Raw genomic sequence first — 24,143 nt, forward strand, 5'->3', positions numbered from 1 at the left:
GAAACCATAGAAACAAGAAGAATATGTTTTTTAAAACCGTCTGAAGAAAACCTTGATATATATATATGTATATATATATATATATATATATATCAAGGTTTTCTTTTCATTTATTTAATTCTGTAATTTCCAGAATTTCTGTAATTTCACGTGTCAAAACTGCCAAACTGCTGAAATCACTTGACATTGGTGATCAGAATCATGAATCAATAAGCTGATTCATGACCGTTTTAATCTTTATTTGAGGATTGAAAACAAATGTGGAAGAGAACACAATGCTGAATAAAGTCTTTTGTTATTTTTGGACCAAAATGTATTTTCGATGCTTCAAGAGGTTCTAATTAACTAACTGATGTCACATATGGACTACTTTGATGATATTTTTATTACTTTTCTGGACATGGACTGTATAATGTGAATAAACTTTCATTGGATGAACAGAAAAGCTCTCAGACTATATATAAAATATCTTAAACTGTGTACCGAAGATGAACGGAGGTCTTACGGGTGTGGAACGACATTAGGGTCAGTCATTAATGACATACATTTCATTTTTGGGTTAACTAATTAACTAATTAAACATTTTTTTAAACATGGTCCAAAAACATGTTAACACTTTATTATATATATTAGTACGGAACTAGGCCTATTTCTCAGTTGAGTTTGCATGAAATTAATTCAGCAACGAACAATCAATAGGAAATCCCAGTGTGACGCAAATGAGAAGGCCAGAGAACAGCTGCGAAATTAGAGGTGTCAGCCCTTCCTGAACATAACCAGCTAGTGTGTAATACCTTATAAGGGACATAAAGTCAAACATACCACTTTCCACAACCACAATCTGCTGCACTGCAAACCACATCTGCAGATGATAAGGCAGAGATGAGGTTTACAATGACTATCGCTAATTATAATGAGTGCTCAATGAAGTTAAAAGCAAGGGGGTACCATTAAGTTGTAATAAGCAGCCATTACAAGCAAAAAACATGCTGATTTCCCGCAGAAATCAACATCCATGTTACTAATCGTTTTAGTTTTTTTCTCTCCATGATCCACAAAAGTTCATTAGAACCATACTAGCTGTGAGAAATCCAACATATTTACAGCTTTTCCCAAACTTGGGAACAGTTTCCCCAAAACTATTTTAAACGGCCCCCTTTTTTCAATAACAATCAATTTGCATGTTCTCTTTTTTCTTGAAATCAGAAATGAACCGATCCTCAGCTAAAGGTAATGATGTGTATTTCTGCCAGTGATTTATGCGGTGAGACAGCCCTGGCATGCAGTGATAAGAGGCACCTTGCACTAATATAGAGTGAGAGATTTATTGGAAACCAGCTGCGGCTCATCAGAGGAGAACCTGTCTCCAGAGACCTATTTGAAGTCTTTAACTTAGTTTACCAGTCCACATCACTTTGCCAAGATACTTGTTGCTGTGAAGTCTGCCTATTTTCTGAGTGTAGCTTACTTTAGTGAGGATGGTAGTGTGATTTAAAGGGTTACTTCAGCGATTAGCATATGGCTTTGTATCAGTAGAAACCCTGGAGAATATTCAAATTATTGTGCTTTCCCCCCTCATATCTCCCTGAGACAAGAGATTTATGCGTTTTATTTCTGGAAAAATTCCTCCTATGATGCAAAATGACGATTTTTGCATCATAGGAGGAACGTTTGGCCAAAGGCTAAAGACTACAGCCAGCAGAGGGAGCTATTTCCGCATGTTTTGAATCCGCGCATGGGGGATGGGAGATTACACTCAGCTGGCAGGGAGAGCTCAGCTTGCAGACAGGATCATTTAAACGGAGCTATGGTGAGCAATGTAAGTCTTTTAACTTCTCAAATTCATTTCTATGAAAGTTAAGCTTGCAAAGGCATGATCTGAAATGCGTGCCAGACTGAACTCGCGTTGTGAATGTATGCCGCGAATGTAGTCGCAGTTAGTTAGTTGCACTCCTGCAGTTAGTGCTCAGGGCTGTGACACTCGCGCGGTGACTCACTCATTATATTGAACAGACATGTTCAGTTTTTAATTGTAGTGTCTTCTCTAACTCAGTCACAGTAATGAAGTTGGTGGTGTTGGGAATGGCCTCATAGGGCAGCGAAGCATTCAGGGAATTGTAGTCTTTCATCCCCATGGGACAAAAATACATTTTCTGTCTTTTCTCAGTCGGACACCAAATTCAAAAATAATTTCACATTTCTACTGCATTGATGACCCAGTTTAAATACAGATTCATCTTCCCAGCGCTGAAGTACCCCTTTAACGACAGCCTTATACCTGTATACACTACCAGTCAAGTTTTTGTGTAGCCTTGAAATCTAGACGCACCCTAGCGGCAGCAAATCTAATATGCCGCGAGTGTCGTCTAGCAACTCTCAATACACTTCTTAGCTGTAAATGCCAAACTCTTGCCGGGCCAATCACATTGTGTATAGAGTCGGTGGGCGGGGCTTAACATAATGACGGCCGAGTTGCGCTTGCGTGCTTCTATTAAACACAGAAACTGGCGAACGGCGGTCTTTCGAATCAGCTTTGACCGCGACTCTGGAAGACTTGGAGTTAAGCTTTTCTCTGAGAAAAGAACAAAGAACGGCACTGAAGTCATTCTTAAAAAGGGAAGATGTGTTCGGAGTTTTGCCGACCAGATACGGCAAATGTTTAATCTGTCAACTAGCTCTGCTTCACCGTCGTTGCTCTGGTTGGTGGCAGCGCTATCCAATCGCGTGCAGAGGGAGTTTGAAAGACAACCGATTATCCCGCCCCTCAGATTGAGCCCTGTCTATGGGAGTTTCCAGACCAGACATCTTGATGTGGGTCTGGCTTGTCAGGCTAATACACTACCACTCAAAAGGATAATAAAAAAAACAATGAAAAAAAAACCTTTTTTATTCAGCAACAATTCATTAAAGTGATCAAAAGGGACATATAATATTATAAAAGATTTATATTAAAAAACACCATTCTTTTGAATTTTCTATTCATCAAATAATTCTGGAATAATTCACAGAAAATAAGCAGCATAAAAAACATAAAAAAGTTTTGAACACTGAAAAAATATATATTAACCATTATTCACAAGCATTATTAATAATTAAGCACCAAATCAGCATATTATAATTATTTTTGAAGGATTATCTACACTAAAGATTCAGTTTTTCCAATAAAGATCTAAAATACAATTTTAAATATAACACAATATTTCATAATATTACTGGTTTACATAATTTTGATCAAATAAGCGCAGCCTTTATAAACATAAAATAAGTATTTAAAAAAACAAAGCTGCAGCATCTGTAGAGTGGCTGATGCTGGCACTCTGCATGCAGCTCTAGCTTGTTTGGAATTCAGCCTTTTACTGGATAGGTAGCCAACTCACTCTGCATGTTATGTGTGCCAGGTCGGAATGACTCCCACTCCACCGCCACTAAAACAATCGCTGAGAGTGAGAGAGTTGGTTGGAGTTGGACCTTGCACTGCATTACTGCAAGCACAGAAATTAATTATGAACATAATGCTCATATTAATTTAAAACCTTCTGATGAAAAGCACTGTTTAACCAAGTCTTCTGAAAGCTTTTAGACCTCTCTCTGTGACTGGAATACATTATCTGTTAGCTAAACTTATTGCAAAACATACACATAGCACACACTATTTATTAGTGTATTTGTGTGATAGCCATGTGCTCATTACGGGATAAAATGAAAAGAATGCCTTTAATTAAATGAGAAGAAGCAAACCAGGATGTTATATGTATAAACCCGATTTCAAAAAAGTTGGGACACTGTACAGATTGTGAATAAAAACAGAATGCAATGATCCGGAAGTTTCAAATTGCAATGCTTTATTCAGAATAAACCATAGATGACATATCAAATGTTTAAACTGAAAAAAAGTATAATTTTAAAGGGATCCCCTGGTGTTGAGACTTGTATGGCTTAATATAACATAAATGATGTCTCTTACTGAATTATGTAGTAGAAAACCCATGAAAGATCTACGTTATTTTAAAAATCGATTTTATATTTGGACCATGGGCGGCGCCATTTTGTTTGCGTTCTAGGTTGATGACGTAGAAAGGTTGAACTCCTCAATCAGCTGGCGTTACCCGTAGCTATTTTTACCACAACGCAACTCGAAAATTGTTTCAGAGTTAAACAAAACCAATGAATTGCTTTGTAATTGTACTTAAAATACACTCAAACATACATGTGCACACAAACTCACCTACACAAGTCACAAACAGATCGGCGGGCGCGCACACGACAGACTGTCTCAATCGAGATGTTGGGCTGCTCAGTCTCCACGACGGGTTGAATCTGAAATCAACCCCCTACACCCTTAAATAGGGCATTATTTGAAGGGACGGCCATTTGTAGTGTTGTCCGACACCATAGTGGACATGTTCGAGTGCAGTCATTCAGTCTCACGTTCACCGCAATAACGAGTGTACAGCCGATTTACAAACAGCTGTCCGACTTCACGCACTCAAACATACATGTGGACACAAACTCTCTCTCTCTCACAGACTCACACACACCCCAACAGATCGTCGCGAACACACACACACACACACACACGCACTGCGTGCGTGCATACATAACCCTTCCCTGTGTTGATATCATAGACTGTTGATATGCAGTAGATTAACTGTAATGCCTAATGTAACCAGCAGAGGGAAATATCTAGGTAGGACGATGGGATAAGGTAACGTGAGGAAGAGAGGCAGGATGTTTTGGTGATGATGCATGCGATTGAGACAGAGCAGTCTGTCAGGTGTGTGTGCGCGCCCGCCGATCTGTTTGTGACTTGTGTAGGTGAGTTTGTGTGCACATGTATGTTTGAGTGTGTTTTAAGTACAATTACAAAGCAATTCATTGGTTTTGTTTAACTCTGAAACAACTTTCGAGTTGCGTTGTGGTAAAAATAGCTACGGGTAACGCCAGCTGATTGAGGAGTTCAACCATTCTATGTCATCAACCTAGAACGCAAACAAAATGGTGCCGGCCATGGTCCAAATATAAAATCGATTTTTTAAATAACGTAGATCTTTCATGGGTTTTCTACCACATAATTCAGTAAGAGACATCATTTATGTTATATTAAGTCAGACAAGTCTCAACACCATGGGATCCCTTTAAGGGGAAAATAAGATAATTTTAATTTTCATGGCAACAACACATCTCAAAAACATCACTATACTGTCAAAGAGCAGCCGTCCTTCGGATGAGACGTTAAACCGAGGTCCTGAATCTCTGTGGTCATTAAAAAATCCCAGGATGTCCTTCAATAAAGAGTAGGGGTGTAACCCCCGCATCCTGGCCAACTTTGCCCATTGGCCTCTGTCCATCATGGCCTCCTAATAATCCCTATATAATGATTGGCTTCATCACTCTGTCTCCTCTCCACCAATCAGCTGGTGTGTGGTGAGTGTTCTGGAACAATATGGCTGCCGTCACATCATCCAAGTGGATGCTGCACATTGGTGGTGGTTGAGGAGATTCCACCTTCAATGTAAAGTGCTTTGGGTGTCTAGAAAAGCGCTATATATTAATGTAATTAATTATTATTAGTAGTAGTATTAAAAAAGTTAGGACAAGGCCATGTGTACCACTGTGTGGCATCCCCTTTTCTTTTTTATAACAGTCTGCAAACATCTGGGGACTGAGGAGACTCAAGGTTAGGAATAGGCATGTTATCTAATACAGGCTTCTAGTTGCTCAACTGTCTTAGGTCGTCTTTTATCGCATTATTCCTCTTTATGATGCCTTTATTATGCCTTTATGATGATTTCTATGGGTGAAAGATCTGGCCATTTCAGTGCTATGCAGTCTACGCAGACATGATGTTGTAATTGATGCAGTATGTGGTCTAGCATTGTCATGTTGAAAAAATGCAAGGTCTTCCCTGAAAGAGACGACATCTGGATTAGAGCACATGTTGTTCTAAAACTTGGATATACCTTTCAGCATTGATGGTGCCTTTCTAGATGTGTTTAAGCTGCCCGTGCCACACGCACTTATGCAAGCCTATCTGAGATGCAGGCTTCTGAACTGAGCGCTGATAACTTGGGTTGTCCTTGTCCTCTTTAGTCTGGATGACATGGTATCCCAAGTTTTCCAAAAAGAACTTCAAATTTTGATTCGTCTGACCAGAACAGTTTTCCACTTTGCCACAGTCCATTGAGCCTTGGCCCAGAGAAAATGCCTGCACTTTTGACCTATAGAGTTTTAGCCGGCATCAGCGAATGGCACAGTGGATTGTGTTCTCCAACAATGTTTTCTGGAAGCATTCCTGAGCCCATTGTGATTTCCATTACAGTAGCATTCCTGTATGTGATGATGCTGTGCCATCTAAGGGCCAGAAGATCCCGGTCATCCAGGTTTTCCGCCCTTGACCCTTACACACAGAGATTGTTCCAGGTTCTCTGAATCTTTGGATGACATCATGCACTGTAGATAATGACTTCAAAATCTTTGCAATTTTTCTCCGGGAAACCCCTTTCTGATATTGCTTCAATATTTTTCGCTGCAGCATTAGGGGAATTGGTGATCCTCTGCCCATCTTGACTTCTGAGTGACACTGCCACTCCGAGGCCACGTCCACACGAAGCCAGAACTTTCCCAATCCAATCTTTTTTTCCCTTCATTTCAACAAATATCTGCGTACACATGAGATCACTGAAACTGACTCAAAACGATTTAGTATACATACCAGGCAGGGCTGGACTGGTAATCTGGCATACTGGGCATTTTCCCGGTGGGCCGACACACTTTGGGGCCAATAGGTTATTGATTTAATTTATTTAATTGCCACTGACTGGCCCATCATGCAGTGACAGTGTTTTATACAATCGTGTGATATGGGAACATTACAGGTTCTTGTTGAATCAGCTGAAAACGCCAGCGAGCATGTAAATAAATGACGAGGTAAAGTGGAAAATGACAATACACACAACTACAAACATTTCACTTTAGCAAAACCACAATTTACCTTGCAGCTATTAACAGCGAATAAGTATGGTGTTTTGGAAGAAACGTATTTATTAAAAATGTTGCTATTATAAGCCTACTTAAATTAATATTGCAGAATATAAATCACTTTTAGTTGTAATGCAATTAAATAGCCTATAAAAGCATAGGTGAAGTGTCTACTCCAAATTCTATGCTATTTTATTGGAAACAACTTATTTAAAAGCACAAACTTTCTTTGTTTTTGTAACATACGGGGACATTCCATAGGTGTAATGGTTTTTATACTGTACAAAACATATTTTCTCTATCCCCTTACAACCTACCCTTCACAGGAAACATTCTGCATTTTTACGTTCTAAAAAAATTCATCCTGTATGATTTATAAGCATCTTGAAAAGTGGGGACATGGCCAATGTCCTCATATTTCACCATCTCCTTGTAATACCTATGTCATACCCATGTCATACACATTTGTGTTTTCAAAAATAAATAAATAAATAAATAAATAAATAAATAAATAAATAAATAAATAAATAAATAAATGTTCTGTATGATTTATAAACTTGTTTCCTCATGGGGACCTCCATTTAGGTACCCATGGTGACACAAATCTCCAAGAGACTGTGCATTCAGGTTGAAGTCCACAACGGGACACAACACATCATCAATAACTCACACTAACTGCCAATTAAGAAAACAAAGTTTTGAAATAATGAATTAAACACACTTACATTGCAGCAGGCTTCCGGTATGAATCACGTGGAAATTCTGCGTTCAGGAAGGTGAATTTAATCATCATTGTTATTAACAAAAATAAATACATAGTCACTTGTTGAAATGCAGCTTTCTCTCATAATCACAGAGGAATACATTTCGGACTTAAAGTGAATCACCGTTCACCACAGCCAATATCTCCCTCTAGTGGAGGATACTCATACAAAACAAAAGGTTTGAGTTGATGCTTTCTTTGAAGATAACTCATCCGAAAGACGAAAGGTAAGTAACCATGCAAGCAGTTTTATGACTTACGTAGGCTATAAGTTGTAAAATGTCTATGAAAACCCGTTTATGGTCATTTAAGCACATGATTTATACGAGGTTAGTTGCTGTGGAAAATTAATGAGTGTATCCAGAATGGTCGTTTGTTACAATATGATATTTAATGAATAGGTTTTACGTTTAAGATATTCTTTGAATGTACTGCCAAGTTACCATTACAAATTACAGGACATACTGTAGGCCTAACTGACAGTCAAACAAAAAGCAGTTCTGGTTAAGATTCATCAAATGAGAGCTTTGTATAGTGTTTATGCACATGCTATGGAACAAGTAGGCCTACTGTTTCTATGGATGTTGAAATAATTTCTTAAGTTTTAATTACAGTAAATGGCCTAATAGTTTTAAGAGTCCTCATGGAGTGAATACTGGTAAAAAAAAATTAAAACAAAGTTACAGATATACAAATACATATTTACAGTTGTGCAAAGTTGTTAAAAAATCTTCTTAAAACACTAATAGAAAATATATTATAGGATTTTCAACATTTGATTTTAAAAAAAGAGACAAAGATGTCTTATCACTTTTTTAGTTATAGCATAATCCATAAATCCGTTACAATAGAATAGTCAATCCCTCCTTCATTCCACTTTCATGTATGTGGTTGGTATTATCAGGACAGCTAGTCTCTGGATTGATATGATCAGCCGGCCCTGAGTCTGTTTCCTCTGATATGTTAGTGTCTGTGTCTTCTCTGGGACTTAAGTTAGAGAGTATGAGCTCAGATTCTTTCTGGGCATCGATTGTGAGGCTGGTGTCGCTTATGCTGGATTCTGTGAGAGTACTAGTGCCACTGCTGGAGTCTGACTGTCCAGCTTTGGTGTGAGTGTCAGATGCTGCCTCAGCCATGTCTTGGTGTGTTTCTTCTGTGTCTCCTGCCAGTTCCCTCCTCAGACTTTGCGCTCTGTCCATGTAGCTCTTACACAGTTCGGCATCAGGCATGTAGTTGGCATGGATCTCTGCGAGCTTCATGTAGATTATGTACAGTGTGCTTAGGCTTTCTTTGTCCTCCAGGGCTGCTGCCAGGGCTAAATGGTAGTAGCCTATGGCATCAAATGCATCCTGAAGCATAAATAGCAATAAACATACATTCTTCATAAAATGCATTTACCCTGAATGCTACTGTTAAAGTTATTTGTATAGATACTTTGGGCCTCATTCACTAACAGTTTATATATGTGTGGAAAAGTTCTCACAAAAAAAAAAAAAACCTTGTTTTAATCTCGACACTAATGATTATCTGGATTTTCATTTCTGTGTGAGAATTTCTGAGTATTAAAACATTGCTGCACTTACATTCTGTAATGCATGTAAAATGTTAAACATAACAGAGAGTCTCACCTTTAATCTGTAAAGGGTCAGATCAGCCAGTCTGCAGTACACTTTTACATAGTACCGAACTTCAATAGCATGTTCAAGTGCAGTGGGGCAGAGTGAAAGAGACTTCAGGTAGTAGTTCTCAGCCATCTCATACTTCCCTAGAGAGAAGTACACTGATGCAAGACGATGGAAAGACACTCTCTCATTCAAAGTAACGTCTGTAAGAAATAAACATCGAAACAATGTCAGGTCACCAGGTTATCACCTTTGTCAAAAAATAATGTAAACCTAATTTTAGTTAACTACCACCACAAACATAATTCTGGATAAGACAGATTAAAAATAAATAAATGGCAAATCAAACTGCAAAGAGAGAAGTACAAGTCCAAATCATTGAGGATCTTAAAGAGGACACTTCAAAGAGGATAATTAAGAGTAGAATTTCACGTGAAACCATCAGATACTGACAGTGAGCTAATACTGTTTGATGTGCTTGAGAATTTATTTATTTATTCTGTAAATGTTTTGAATCAAAATTTGTAAGTATATTTCGAAGTTCATAAAACAGTTTATCTTAGCAGTCACTGCACTGTAAAAAAAAAAAAAAGAGGCAAATTTTGCACTTTTGCAGTACAATCGACTTGGATGTTTAAGTTATTTCAACTTAAATGATGTTAAACTTACCTTAAAAAATGAGTTACATCTTGTATAACTAATAAAAACAAGTTTAACATATCTTAACTTATTTTGATGAGTTAAAACAATTTAAAAACATATATTGTCATAACTTATTGAACATACAATTTTTTACAGTGTGAAATACATTAATATGATATTTAATTCACATATAAAATTCATATTTATTTGCACAGTCCATTGAAATAATTGAATTGGCAGCTTATCTGACAGTACAGCATAAAAGACAATGCATTACGTAATTTAAACGTCAAAAGCCATTTGCAAGCCATTTTATTTCTGTAATGTAATGAATTACACAGTTAAACAGGACATTCAATGCAGTGTGTATAATTTCTTTAAAATTTTAATTCATTGGATGTAAAGGCTGAAGGTCAAGTTCACTCAAGAGGGCATCGTGTATCTCTGTTATAATGCTCCTTTATCAAATCTGTCATTTTGTTATTTTTACTGGAAAATTAATGTTTACCAGCATACCATTACAATTATTATATATAGTCATAATCATTAGCCTAACGTTTTGTGAGTTGGATTTTTTACAGTGTAGGGTGAAAAATTAATCGGTGCAAGTTAATACACAGAAAAAAAATTGTTAGCCGTAGTAATCTCTAATCAAAATCTGAGAAGTTACTTCCGGTCTGGACACGGCGTTCCTTCTAAGATGATGTCAGTTTGACGGCTTGCGTTTAAAAATGCGTAACCACACCCCTCCAACCGTTCATCTGCTATAAGCGAGAGATGGAGAGGAGGAGCACTGAGGTAAAAACCCTGCCCTCTGTTCAATATTCCGTTTCACTTGGAAATACGTTACAGCACTGAAGAAAACTCACTCGGTTCAGTGGGACTTTAAATGTATTATGAAGTGTTCTGCAAAAGTTGTGTCCTGTAAAAGGACATGTGTCTCCAGCAGGGGGCAACATAGGCTAAGACTTACAAGCAAAAGATGTAGTCAAATTGGCCTTCGCTAAAGTGTTCTTTATTTATTTATTTTCAGCTACATCACTGGCTTTAAATTGAATGGTAATTACTTTTTAAACTGAGGAGTAGATGTGTGTAAAGGTCTTACCAGTTGTGGCGCTGACCTGCACTGCGAGTGTGGCATACTGCAGTGCTTCCTCATAGTGCTTCTGCTTCATCAGGAGCTCTGTGAGCTTGCACAAAAGCCTGAACTCTGAGTGCACATCCTTAATGCTGCGTGCAAATGGCAAACTCCCATCCTTTAAAAAAACAAAAAAACAACAGCAAATAGAAAATGTAGGAATCCATATTAATTCACATGGTATACATTTCCTAACCATTATTGGATTTTTTTGGTAATATCTATTGTGAACTCATTCCGAGACCTACCCTGTAGAAAGGTAGGGCAGCCAGTTGGTTTCTGTGTCCTTTGAAAAACACATCTCCTGCTTCCTCATAAATGCTCATAGCAAAGCATGGGTCATTCATCCTTAGGGCTGTCTTTACTGCTGCCTAAACATTTGTTTATGGAGAAAGAAATGATCACAGCAGCTGATAAGAACATGCATGTATATGATATGGCAATACATTTCTTTTTAGAGCTTACCACAGACTGAAATAAGTTAAGAATAGTCTTGTTGGTGGAATTTTTTTTCAAATTATATGCAAATTAACTTTAGCCCCTTTTTTGCAATACCCTACTTTGATTCTTTGTCTTACCTGTAGGTACATATCAGCCAGTTCATCTTCATGGATCAAATAGTAGATACGGCCCACTTGCAGCCATGTCTCTGACTCTTCCAGTCTTTTCCCCAGGTCTATGGAGATCCTTAAGCTTTGCTTTGAATAATCAAGTGACTTCCTTGAAGACCTGCAGTGATTTTTATGAACTAATTGCTTTGGAATTCACCAATATATTTGTTTCAAAATAAAGTTTTAAAGTATTTACAATGGTACTACAGGTCCTTCTCAAAAAAATTGCATATTGTGATAAAGTTAATTATTTTCCATAATGTAATGATAAAAAATAAACTTTCATATATTTTAGATTCATTGCACATCAACTGAAATATTTCAGGTCTTTTATTGTTTAATACTGATGATTTTGGCATTCAGCTCATAAAAACCCCAAATTCCTATCTCAAAAAAATAGCATATCATGAAAAGGTTCTCTAAACGAGCTATTAACCTAATCATCTGAATCAACGAATTAACTCTAAAAACCTGCACAAGATTCCTGAGGCTTTTAAAAACTCCCAGCCTGGTTCATTACTCAAAACCGCAATCATGGGTAAGACTGCCGACCTGACTGCTGTCCAGAAGGCCATCATTGACACCCTCAAGCGAGAGGGTAAGACACAGAAAGAAATTTCTGAACGAATAGGCTGTTCCCAGAGTGCTGTATCAAGGCACCTCAGTGGGAAGTCTGTGGGAAGGAAAAAGTGTGGCAAAAAATGCTGCAACGAGAACAGGTGACCGGACCCTGAGGAAGATTGTGGAGAAGGACCGATTCCAGACCTTGGGGGACCTGCGGAAGCAGTGGACTGAGTCTGGAGTAGAAACATCCAGAGCCACCGTGCACAGGTGTGTGCAGGAAATGGGCTACAGGTCGCATTCCCCAGGTCAAGCCACTTTGGGCTACAGAGAAGCAGCACTGGACTGTTGCTCAGTGGTCAAAAGTACTTTTTTCGAATGAAAGCAAATTTTGCATGACATTTGGAAGTCAAGGTGCCAGAGTCCGGAGGAAGACTGGGGAGAAGGAAATGCCAAAATGCCTGGAGTCCAGTGTCAAGTACCCACAGTCAGTGATGGTCTGGGGGGCCATGTCAGCGGCTGGTGTTGGTCCACTGTGTTTTATCAAGGGCAGGGTCAATGCAGCTAGCTATCAGGAGATTTTGGAGCACTTCATTCTTCCATCTGCTGAAAAGCTTTATGGAGATGAAGATTTCGTTTTTAAGCATGACCTGGCACCTTCTCACAGTGCCAAAACCACTGGTAAATGGTTTACTGACCATGGTATTACTGTGCTCAATCGGCTTGCCAACTCTCCTTACCTGAACCCCATAGAGAATCTGTGGGATATTGTGAAGAAAAAGTTGAGAGACGTAAGACCCAACACTCTGGATGAGCTTAAGGCCGCTATCGAAGCATCCTGGGCCCCCAGAACACCTCAGCAGTGCCACAGGCTGATCGCCTCCATGCCACGCCGCATTGAAGCAGTCATTTTTGCAAAAGGATTCCCGGTGCATAACTGAACATAATTATTTGAAGGTTGACTTTTTGTATTAAAACACTTTTCTTTTATTGGTCGGATGAAATATGTTGATTTTTTAAGATGTTTTCATTAGCTGTATGCCAAAATCATCAGTATTAAAACAATAAAAGCCCTGAAATATTTCAGTTGGTGTGCAATGAATCTAAAATATATGAAAGTTTAATTTTTATCATTACATTATGGAAAATAATGAACTTTATCACAATATGCTATTTTTTTGAGAAGGACCTGTATATTGTGTTGTATGAGTGGATTACAGTAGCTCTTACTTCTCAGTGTTGAGTGAGAGATAGAGGTTGCTGAGGAGTTCCAGGTACTCTCCTTCTAGCTGTTTATTCTTTAGTGTTCTGCACAGCCCCACACAGTGCTCATAGTAAACAATACATTGTCCATACAGCAGCAAGTCCGCGTAATGCCGACTTAGAACTTTTGCCACAACCATTTGACCTGCATTTGGAAAGAATTGTTATTATTCTGACACAATAAATCAAATACTGGCGTACAATTAATTATCTGTTCATTTATAAATTAGGATTGTGACACACAGAGAGTTTAGAACATTTAGTTGACTCCAAAAAGTATTTAGACACTTTTGGACAGTAAAAATATCAGAATTTCACTGCATTATTACTGATTGCATCAGCAAACAAATGATGCTGGAGAACCAATTCACTTTTGAGTTTTTTTTATTTTTATTATCATTAATTTTATCATTTTTGTGTTCATCAAGTTCTCCACAAGTTTAAACCAGGCGTGATAGTAGAATATTCACAAGTGTAGATAATCATACTAATAAGGAACATGTTCCAGAAGGTTTAACAACCAGAAAGTGACCAAGACTTTTTCCTAAAAACCTAAACATCTGTGAAATGTTTTGATTGGAAATTGTGATTGTGCTATATTTCTTTAAAACAAATGCCATTTATTTTGATGTGTTTTTATCTAATGCTAATACATGTATACACTTTAAATGTGGCTTACGTACGCAAATACTTTTTGGAGGCCACTATAGGGATCGGGTATTTCCTCATGTTCATCAAATCTTGAACACTTACTGTGCAGATTGTTGGCACTAATAGCAATCAGGAGGCCCATCTCAAAGCAAATTCTAACCTCCTGACTCCCTCCTCTATCCTTGTAGCTCCTGCCTAGCCAAAGCAGAGCCTGGACATGCTCCTGATCTGTGGGGCTCTCTGAAAGAAACTGGAATAGGTGCAGGGATTTTAGTAGGAAACACTCTGCTAGGACAGAAGCCCCTATAGATAGAGACAAGCAACCCAAGTTAGCCAGAGCTAGTGCTTCATTACGCTTGTTTCCATTCTCTCGGGAGATCTGCAGAGCACAATGAAAGTTTCTTGCTGCCTCCTGAACTCTGCCCTGTTTGCGGAGGCATAAAGCTAGAAGATTGTAGACTACTCCACGCTGTGTCGGACTGTCTGTCTCATTCAAAGACTTAAGCAGCGGGTGCAGAGTGTCCTGAGCTTGTATGGGTTCCTCCGTTAGGACCAAGAGCCAGGCCAGCAGTATGGATGCATCAAAGCCCTCCTCCTCATTAATTTGACTTCCAGTTTGTGCTGCCTGTTGGGCAAAGGGCACAGCCTTCTCTAGAGCTCCATGCTGCTGGTAAACACTAGCCAGGCTCAGGCACAGGTCCCTCTGAGTCCTCAGGTTTTCCCCTTGACTAGCTATGGACAAGGCCTGCTGAAGGTAAACCACTACCTGTGCAGGAAGTACGGGAGTGCTTTCTTTCCAATGAGGATTAAGCCTGGCTGAGTTTTTGATAAAGAGTTCAATTTTCTGGAATGCATCATCCAAGGAATGCTCTTGCCCTGAGTCTAGACTTAAAGAAGCTAGTGTGAGGTAGGGCAAATACTTTTTATGATAAAGCCTGCACAGCATCCAGTTAAGATCAATTGGGATAGTTGGCCTCCCATTTTCAGCAGACAATGTCATGATAAGGAACTGAAGCCTCTCTACAAAAGGTAAAGCATCCTCTATTTTCCTTAAACGGATGAAGAGACAGATGGAGAGGTAGCATGTCCGAGCCTCTAGGTGCTTGTCTTTTTCAATTATGGCTTTGCGCATAATTGGTTTCAGCAGCTCAAACTCATCCACAGAGCAAAAGTTGTGGCAGGGAAGACACAGAATCAGAGCACTTGCCTTCTCTAGCGTGAATGGCAGCTTGTCCATCATCTTCTGTTTGAGGTAAACAGCAGTGAGATTAGTATACAGGGCAATTAGAAGTGGTTTGTCATTGAAACCATTTACAGGGACCTTTAGAGCCTCTTCAAAGTACACTCGCGCCTGAGAGAACTTCAGTTTCTTGGCACATAGGCGGCCAAGGAGGAAACAGGCTCGCCGGTGGGCCCAGAGCATCCTGCCTTTTTTAGCTCCTTCTCGCAAGTTTTCCAAATGTTGAAGCACCTCGTTTTCTGGAAGGCCATTGAAGAAAGTGTCCATGAAAGAGTAAGAAAGGTCATAAAGACTTTGAAAAGTATCCTGGAAATATTCCAGGTTGAGTAGGGTAAGGATTGGGTCGCACATCTCTGCTTCATCAGCCTCCCAGATACCTTCATCCATGAAGTTTGGAGGGTCTTCCTCATATTCATCCATCTCTCTGAAGGTGTCCTCCAAGCCAAAAGAGAAGATCTCAGAATCCTGGTCCAGATGATTCCGAGAGGCATAGAATGATTGCCGTGGAGACGAGTGGTATGGAGTTACGTCACTCTTTTCGGATATGGTGCTCTTTCTTTGATCTGCGGTAGTTTTCTGCTCTGCTGATTAAACAAAGAGTAAATGTCAGAATGTTTGACAGCTTACAGTACATAATACATTAAATAGAGAGTAGGAAGGAAAGGAAAGTGGAAGGTATGGCCATGCAACAAAATAAAGAACAAATATAGAAATAATAACGTATTTCTGTAATAAAGAATAAAGAAGCTGGTGATTGACAATTCTATACAGCTGGACATGGTAGTTATAATAGCAGTTGAAAAAACAAACATTTACTATATGTAGTAACATTTCCTCAAATGTTATACATCCTTTTAAAAAGGGGCTTACCTGACTTTGGATGGTTTCTTATGCAAGTGAAATCAGAGTCATCAAGTCTATCTGCAGTGTGAAAGAGTAATTTGATCAAAACAGGACAAAAGCACAGCTTTGTCCTCACTTAAATGGGCAGTTCACCCAAACATTCTTTCATTTACTCATCCTCATATCATTGTAAACCTGTATGAAAATGTACATTCTTCTGTGATACGACTTAAGGGTGAGTAAACTGACATAATTTCATTTTTGGGTGAAGTACTGTATTCCTTTTACCAATATTAGAGGTTTCCCAGAGATACAATGAATAATATCTTACCCAATCTGTACACAGTGCTTATATCCGTGGAGAATAGATTTGCCAGTACATCAGACTGACAGGGCTCATGGCAAGGGTTAAGTTTCGACAGGGTTGCCCTTTCCTCCTTAGTCAGAAAGACCAATTGTCTATCGCTGTGCAAAGCCAACAAAGACAACATTATCAACCACATGACTCTCATTCGGATCGCTTCATCACATCATCACATAACTCCACTAGCCCCCCTTCCACCACCCTCATCACCCCCAGCTAGACAGAGGCACATTCAACAAAGGTCAACAGAATAAAATAGCATTTGCCAGCTGGTTGCTTTCAATTGGTATGTCAGTATTGTTGAGAAGCACATTAAATAAATGGTTTTATCAAATAAAGAGAAGGTCATTCGTTCAAGCGCATGCTACATCTATGCATATAAATAAATACAGTTGAAATGTTTACTTACAGAGGCTCAATATTCTCAGGTTTTACATGGGCCCTGTGAACAAATCCTATCTCTCCACTAGTGAGGTTTCGGCCCACGAACATGTTCATAGTATTGAAAAGAAATCCTTCAATTTTGATTGGATCTCCCTGGCGTAAGTGCAGCTCATCTTTACCCATTGGGTAATGATCCACTTCTGCTACACAGGTCCCCACCACTGAAAAACGCAAAAAGAAAGGACAGATTTGTAGTAACACTACATTTTAGATGTCTAATAATTAAACAAATATTCTGGGTTTAATAAGTTAAACTCAGCTGACAGTTTTGGTATAATTTTGATTACCCCAAAACAAATTTATATAAGTACTTATTCTGTTAAGTAGGCTATAATTTGAGCAGTAAAACTGTTTAAATAATTGTATTATAGGGATTTATTTTGTAATTTTAGGGATGTTGGTGTTGCAATATCATGGCAACAAATTTGTAAATTGGATTATAACTTTTCACTTTGATTTTTTTTCTTCCACAGTACATTCATCATGTATATTGTTTACATCTTGTGGATATACTTTTGAAACAATTAGTATTTTAACATTTGTGGATTGGCCCCATTCACTTCCATTGGAAGTGCCACACTGTACAAGTTTAAATTAAATTTTGTAATAATAATTTTTGATAATACTTTTGTGATAATCATATATGAAGATAAAGATTATGTCACAAATTCTGTTGATTTGAGCTTTACTTGTATTGAAATACATTAACAGAGACTCACCAATAGGATGATCAAAGAGGCCTTCTGTAACTGGAATCCCTCCTGCATTTCCAGGATATTTCTTAAGGAACCACCTAGGAAAAACAGTCTGTATTTTGTAAGGGATAATCTAAAATAGTATATTTCTTGCATTAGAACAAGTGTAGTCATTCAACCATACAAATCTGTTCCAACAAAAATCATTTTTAACAAAACCTCACATTTGACTAAATGTGCTTAGAAAGTCTTTATCACTCACTGATAAAACGGATAAGGCAGAGGCTGCATATCATGCACAGGGACTAGACCATGTTGACCTGTGGACAGCAGCGTTCCCTCCCACATGGCCTCTTGTCCTATGTCTTTCACCATTACCAAGTCATTCCTCCTGTAGGTCAGCTCCTCTTCCTCCTCTCTGCAGTCACTGTTGTATAAAGTCTTGGCAAAGAATGTACCTAAAACAATAATGAAGCTGAGTCACTAATTATTCCTGTTTCATATTCTTCAGAAGGTTCCTTGCTTGTCAAATTCAAATAATGATACTGAATTTACTAAAAAAAAAAAAAAACTCTCTCAATTTATTTTTCTTTCAAGCGGAAGCATAAACAAGTGAACACGAAAGCACAGTTTGTCACAATGTTTTTTTGTTTTTTTTGTTATCTTTATATTATGTCTGCCTTAAGGCTGTGGCCTTAAGTAGAGGGCATAATCAAATAATACAATTATAAACAGCTAGAAGTGAAGTTATGATTCTTAGAAGCCAGATATTTTGTATGTAAACAAAACTCAAGGAAATGGTAAGTCTACAAAATGAAAAACATAGCCTCCCCTCTTTGAAAACAAAGAGGATAGGGTAATCTGTAATCATTTCAAATTTCTAACCAATCTTGTTTTCAGCTTATCTGACCTGATTCAATAAAGCATCAATGTGCCATTAGTGGACCTTTTAGAAAGAGACTAGAGATGAGTAAATCTATACAGTTTTATCAGTTTTTCCATTTACTGTTTACGGTTTGGTTAAAGGTGATTTTCTTGATTGTTAAGAAATCAGCAAGTGGATGCTCCTTACCTTCCTGTAGCAGAAGTCCTAAGTAAAGTGTAGCTAAGTGGTCTTCATCCACTGTTACACAGATCTCAACATCGCTCAGCAATGCCGGGTCCAGCCAGAAGGACTGGTCACAGAGAAAGTTTTCAAGACATCTTGCTACATATCCTAGAATATAATAGTTTAACCTGTTAAGCTACGATAGTCCAATAAATAATATACTGTAGAATAGTGGAGCCCAATCCTGTTCCTGGAGATTTACTTTCCTGCAGAGTTCAGCTCCAACCCTGATCAAACAAGCTAATTTAAGATCTTCTGGAGCAAGTGGTTATTACAGACAGGTGTGTTGGATCCTGGTTAAATCAGAACTCTGCCGGGAGATAGATCTCAGGAACAGGATTGTGCACCCCTGCTGTAGAAGTACCAGGATGTTAGTTTCACTGATACTAACCGAGTGCCAGGTAAGTGGAGAACTTCCAGATCTCCTCGACAGTCTTAAAGGTGATGACAAAGCTGTCTTTCTCAGCATGAATGGACACTAGTCGAGCAGACAGATCCTGTGTGTGTAGTATCAACAATAACTTAATGTAATGAAATATATTGCGTAATCAATAGTAATAAATTCATCAGTGGTGCCGGTTTATTGTGCTGTGTCTGACCTTGAAGAGCTGGGCGACATCCTGACTGTTGCTCTCTACTACTCGGAGTCTGGTACGTAACGCCTCCTGAAGCTCACCATCAGGTGATACACTAGATCGTCGCCTGCCGCTAAACATCAAAATAACATCTCCAAGAAGCAAAAGGGAATGAAGTTAGGTATCCACCACAGAAATTTTTTTTTACGATCAGTTGCATTTGCAGTAACATGAATGCTGTACAGTATGCGTGATGTTGAGTATGATTATTTACTGTCTAACATCACAGTGGAAGCTTGCTAAAACAAGCCAATAGGATTTTTTTTGCAGAAACAGCACTATGAGCAACCACATCACTAAAGACATACCATTAGGGCAAAGGCTGAGTGTAGACATTAAGGAAGCCTGGCATTAGTTGTGAAAGTACGCTTAAGAAGTGTAGCCATTAAAGGCCATTATGGAGATGGAGGCTATTATTTCCATGCAGATCTACAGGACACATAGATCCATGCTGCGGATACCTTGAGAGAAGCGTTCTCCTGCTGTAGATACTGTGCTGCTTCCGCTGAATGTTTCCTTCCTCTTCCAGTAAATCTCTCTGCTTCTGCCTTCTGCCTCCACCTCGGCCTCAGCCTCCGCTTCCTCATCTCCAATTCCAAAACAAAGGAAACTGGGGTCAACAGATCTTTACAAAATTTAACTGCAGTTGGTATGTAGTTAAGTGAACTTGAATCGTAGTTCAGGATTATGACTGTTTATGGTTAATCAGTAAACATACAGAAAAGCAATGCTGAATGACCATAGGTTGTGTATTACTGAATAATTAAGGACAAGTAGAAGGTTCCCTTTGTCTGCAGTTATGCACTTCCCATGTTTGAATATGATTGGCCATCAACATTGTAGCTCTTATTTCATGATACAGTTGGTATCATGAACTTATCAGAACTGTGTTTCTGTTTACAAGCGCATAAAGTTGTGGACATAAACAGGAAGTAACCACCATATCATAATGGCTCTATAAATATCAGCCAGGTGGCTTAAATAATAGCCTCTTCCTCATCTCCGGATGACTATGACCTTCCCAGATTTGTGCAATTGAAAAGAGGGAATGTTCCAAATAGTTGCATACTATAATTTATTAAAAACGAAAACATCAAATTTAGGTACCACTATAGTATAGGTTCAAACTTTTACTATTAACTAGTTGCTTATTTGCATTCATATTACTAGGATATTTACTGTATTCCTACCCCAATGTACAATTCCTACCCCATAACTAAACTTAACTACCCTATTAACTATCAATAAGCAGTAAATAGGATTTTATTGAGAATTGGACCCTATAATCTAAAGTGTGACCCACATTTATAATAGAATCATGTAACTCTGTCCCATTGACTATTTTATAGTTATATTTAAACATCGCTATTATTGACTCAAGAAGTCCTCTTACCCGCAGTCATGGCATCATTGGGCGGAAAGAGTTCACTGACAGCTGCTAAAGTGTATGGAGGGTCATTCCATAAGGCATCGAGCTCAGCAGGTGATATTGCTATTGAAAGGGAGGGTGATGTTTAGGGGAGTGTTATTAAATTAGCTATATGACAAGCTTAAGCTTTTAGTGTAAATGCCTAATCAAAATGACACGGCTGATGACAAAATTACAGCTTCAAATATTGAAAACGTGCAAAACACAGATCAAATTCTTGGGTAGGAAATTTGCACATGCAAACAGTCATTGACAAACATAGCAAACCATCATTAGCCCGCATATATTATCAGGATAAAACTTGGCAAGAGAAATATTAAAAATCCTTATAGATTGTCACAAAAGAACAATATTTGCTAGGTATTAGTCAACACCTGCTAGTAAATTATCTAAAATCACACAAGCAGCAAAACAATACAACAGTAACTCACACAGCATCATAGTACAATTAGTTACTGTAGGCAATCACAGCATTACACACAACAACAAGGCACACAAACTGCCGACTAAGGGAAGTACACATCCTGCATTACCTTCATGGGTAAAATTATTACCCATGACTGACAGAAACACTGTGATGTCTCCCTGTGAATGTTACTCTTTCTTCTCATTGCAAAAATCTAAATCCAGGGTGGGACCAACCTGAAAATGAAAAGCAGTTTCTGAGGCATGGAATTGGACAGCAGCAGCAGCATGCCATGATGTACACAGCCAGCTTCAAACACTGGTTCAATAGTGCCCGCTCGACGGTAGATCCACTTATCGATGGAGTCACTCCTCTCCCTCTCCCTCTCCCTCTCTCTCTTCCTTTCCATTTTCCTCTCGAGCATAAACCGCACTCTCTCTACTGCTCATTTCTAACTTCCATCTGTTTCGTTCTCTCCCCTTTGCTCTCTGCGTCCACTCCGCAGATGAGGGAAGCACTCTGAAGCACTGCTGACATGTTTGTGTGGGCTGGTCAGTGCCTCTCTGTGCCAGGGGTTCTTGTGGAAAGTGAGAGTGGCAGTATTCTCACAGCACTGACATGCAGGGACAAAAGGCCCAGTGAATCAATAGGCATTGCTCACACGTTCTTTATTTACTGGTACTACATTGTACTTTTCTCTTTTGTCATAGATGTTAAATTATTGGGGATTACAGCTACAGGTTGACCATTCTAACATGTCTAGCTCAGCCCTCTTTATGTCTGGAATCATTTGGCCCTCTTTTTTTTCATTGCAAAGATCTAGGGTGTGTGTAGATTTTAAGATATTGTTCCTTTTTTTTAAAGCAAAGAAAACCAAATAAATATGTACAACATTTACTGTTTCTGATCCATTTAATATATTTACCAAGCAAACAAGGACATTCTTTGTAGCTAGTACACACTAGCTACCCTGTCCAAAAAATATTAAACCAACGTATCTGAAGACTGAGGAAAAAAGGTACCTGTCAATTCAAATGTTTAGGATCTGCTGATGTTAAAGGTATTTTCTATTATGGAATAGCAAATTTAATTAAAGTCTTCCAGTTGAAGAACCACTGATAGCTAGAGAATTTGATGATTGAGCATCACTTCAGCAATTTGGTTACAGTTTTTGCTAAGAATGTTGTTAAGAATGAGGTTTTTAAGAAGCACCCTTTGGTGTATCGTTGTAGAGTTTTAGGGCGATGCCAAAAAATGTCTAACATATTCAAATCATATTGATAAATCATTCTCAGTCTTTTTAATGTGATTGTCACTACTGTCTCTTGTCTCAAGGATTAACAAAGAGGGTACTTATGGATATGAATAATCTTGCTTGTGTTATTGTTTTATAAAAAGAGAAGTCAGTCCGATTGTAATTGAATCTGTGGAGATCTTGTGAGTCTGAGCAGCTGTAAACAGCCAGGAGGAATTTCTCAGCATACCTCCTTAACTCTCATAGAGCATCTCTCAGTGCCCTTAACAGAGAATTGAATGCATTCATAATCAAGTGTTCTGCTTTGTGAATTACACACTGGCTATAAGGGGGGTCACTAAAGACATTACTTTTTATGAACATTTTCTGTTCAAATTTTAATCTCTTATGATATAATACAGATTTCGATAGCATTGTGATATGTACATTTAAATAATACTAAATGTTGAAAGTATTACTTATGTACCTCCATAAACATTACATAAATGAATTAAATTGTGGATACATTTATGAAAATTTCACTTTTGTGGCCACTGAAATATTTGGAAACCATTTTAAAAGATGTGTTTATTAATAAAATAATAATATATTATATTTTATGACCCCCTCAATTTTCTGTTTTGTAGCTTAAACTGTGTCACATTCAACAAGCATTGTGCTGCCACGCTACAACAAAGAAGTTGAATGGCCCCGTGCACCAGGGACTGTAGTTAGCGGTGTCTCTCTGGGTTACTGGTTCAGTGTGTGGATGTCAGTGAAAAGAACAGGGTAGATTTGTAACCTGAGTAAAGGGTTTCGACTCTAAGTTTAGAATGTCGCTCAAGCCCAAGCAGCACATGCTGGTACTATTAAACTTGGCGAATAAGAAGTTCTTAGTGAACAAACTGGTATATTGTTAGAGAAAAAACAAGTTCTACATTTTAAGAGACAGACTCAAGAGAGACTACAAGTGTAAAATATAAGAGACAAGAGTCTCAAAAACGATTTAAAAATTAAATATACTATAATTCAACCACTTGTCCTATTTCAACTGAGTAGTCACCCACACACAGATTAGTTTCTGAGAGAGCATACCTCTGTCCTGCTGACTCCCGGCTGTGTGTTCGTTCCTCATAGATCTGTCAGTATGTGCTCTATGGAGTTGGCGAAAAGTTCCTTTTAAAGTGACTTAAACTAACCATCATAGTCCGTGAAACTCCTGTATGGCATGGGGTGTGTTTGTGTGTGTGCGTGCGTGCGTGTGTCCTTGTGGCACAAGTTTAGTGCTTTTGCTGAAGGAAGTATGTAAACTCCTCCCCTAAATGATATGTTTTTTTTTCTTTCTCTCAGTTTCTCATTTTCTCTCTCTCTCTTTGAGCCCAGCCCTCTCACTCCCCTGCTGTGTTGGACTCTAGGTCAATTCAGAAGGTCTTCAATCAGTTCATAAGGCATTAGATAACCTTCAAACAAACACTCTCAAATGAATGACTCAGCAAATATAGAATATCTTTCTACT

The 24,143-nt window shown here is 38.4% G+C and overlaps 1 protein-coding gene across 7 annotated transcripts; it reads right to left on the reverse strand.

Moving 5' to 3' along the window:
- Positions 1-7,745: 7,745 nt before the first annotated feature.
- sh3tc2 (SH3 domain and tetratricopeptide repeats 2) lies at positions 7,746-23,901 on the reverse strand. Of its 7 annotated transcripts, XM_067457491.1 has the most exons (19): positions 23,723-23,877; positions 21,521-21,629; positions 20,952-21,050; positions 20,020-20,145; positions 19,523-19,650; positions 19,315-19,420; positions 18,888-19,031; positions 18,078-18,273; positions 17,840-17,913; positions 17,086-17,281; positions 16,644-16,777; positions 16,340-16,390; positions 14,332-16,053; positions 13,546-13,723; positions 11,722-11,872; positions 11,392-11,514; positions 11,111-11,261; positions 9,370-9,566; positions 7,746-9,090 (listed from the first exon to the last, which is right to left on the reverse strand). In XM_067457491.1, the coding sequence occupies exons 2-19, from the start codon at positions 21,543-21,545 to the stop codon at positions 8,584-8,586; spliced, it is 4,308 nt and encodes a 1,435-aa protein (XP_067313592.1). In that variant the 5' UTR covers positions 21,546-21,629; positions 23,723-23,877; the 3' UTR covers positions 7,746-8,583. The 7 variants fall into 7 exon arrangements, with proteins under 7 accessions (XP_067313592.1, XP_067313591.1, XP_067313589.1 ...); XM_067457490.1 differs by lacking the exon at positions 21,521-21,629 and having other exon boundaries at positions 23,723-23,901; XM_067457488.1 differs by lacking the exons at positions 21,521-21,629; positions 23,723-23,877 and adding an exon at positions 21,630-22,961.
- Positions 23,902-24,143: the final 242 nt, after the last annotated feature.

The sequence above is a fragment of the Pseudorasbora parva genome, chromosome 11 (assembly GCF_024679245.1).
Source record: "Pseudorasbora parva isolate DD20220531a chromosome 11, ASM2467924v1, whole genome shotgun sequence".
In the NCBI taxonomy this organism is placed as follows: Eukaryota; Metazoa; Chordata; class Actinopteri; order Cypriniformes; family Gobionidae; genus Pseudorasbora; species Pseudorasbora parva.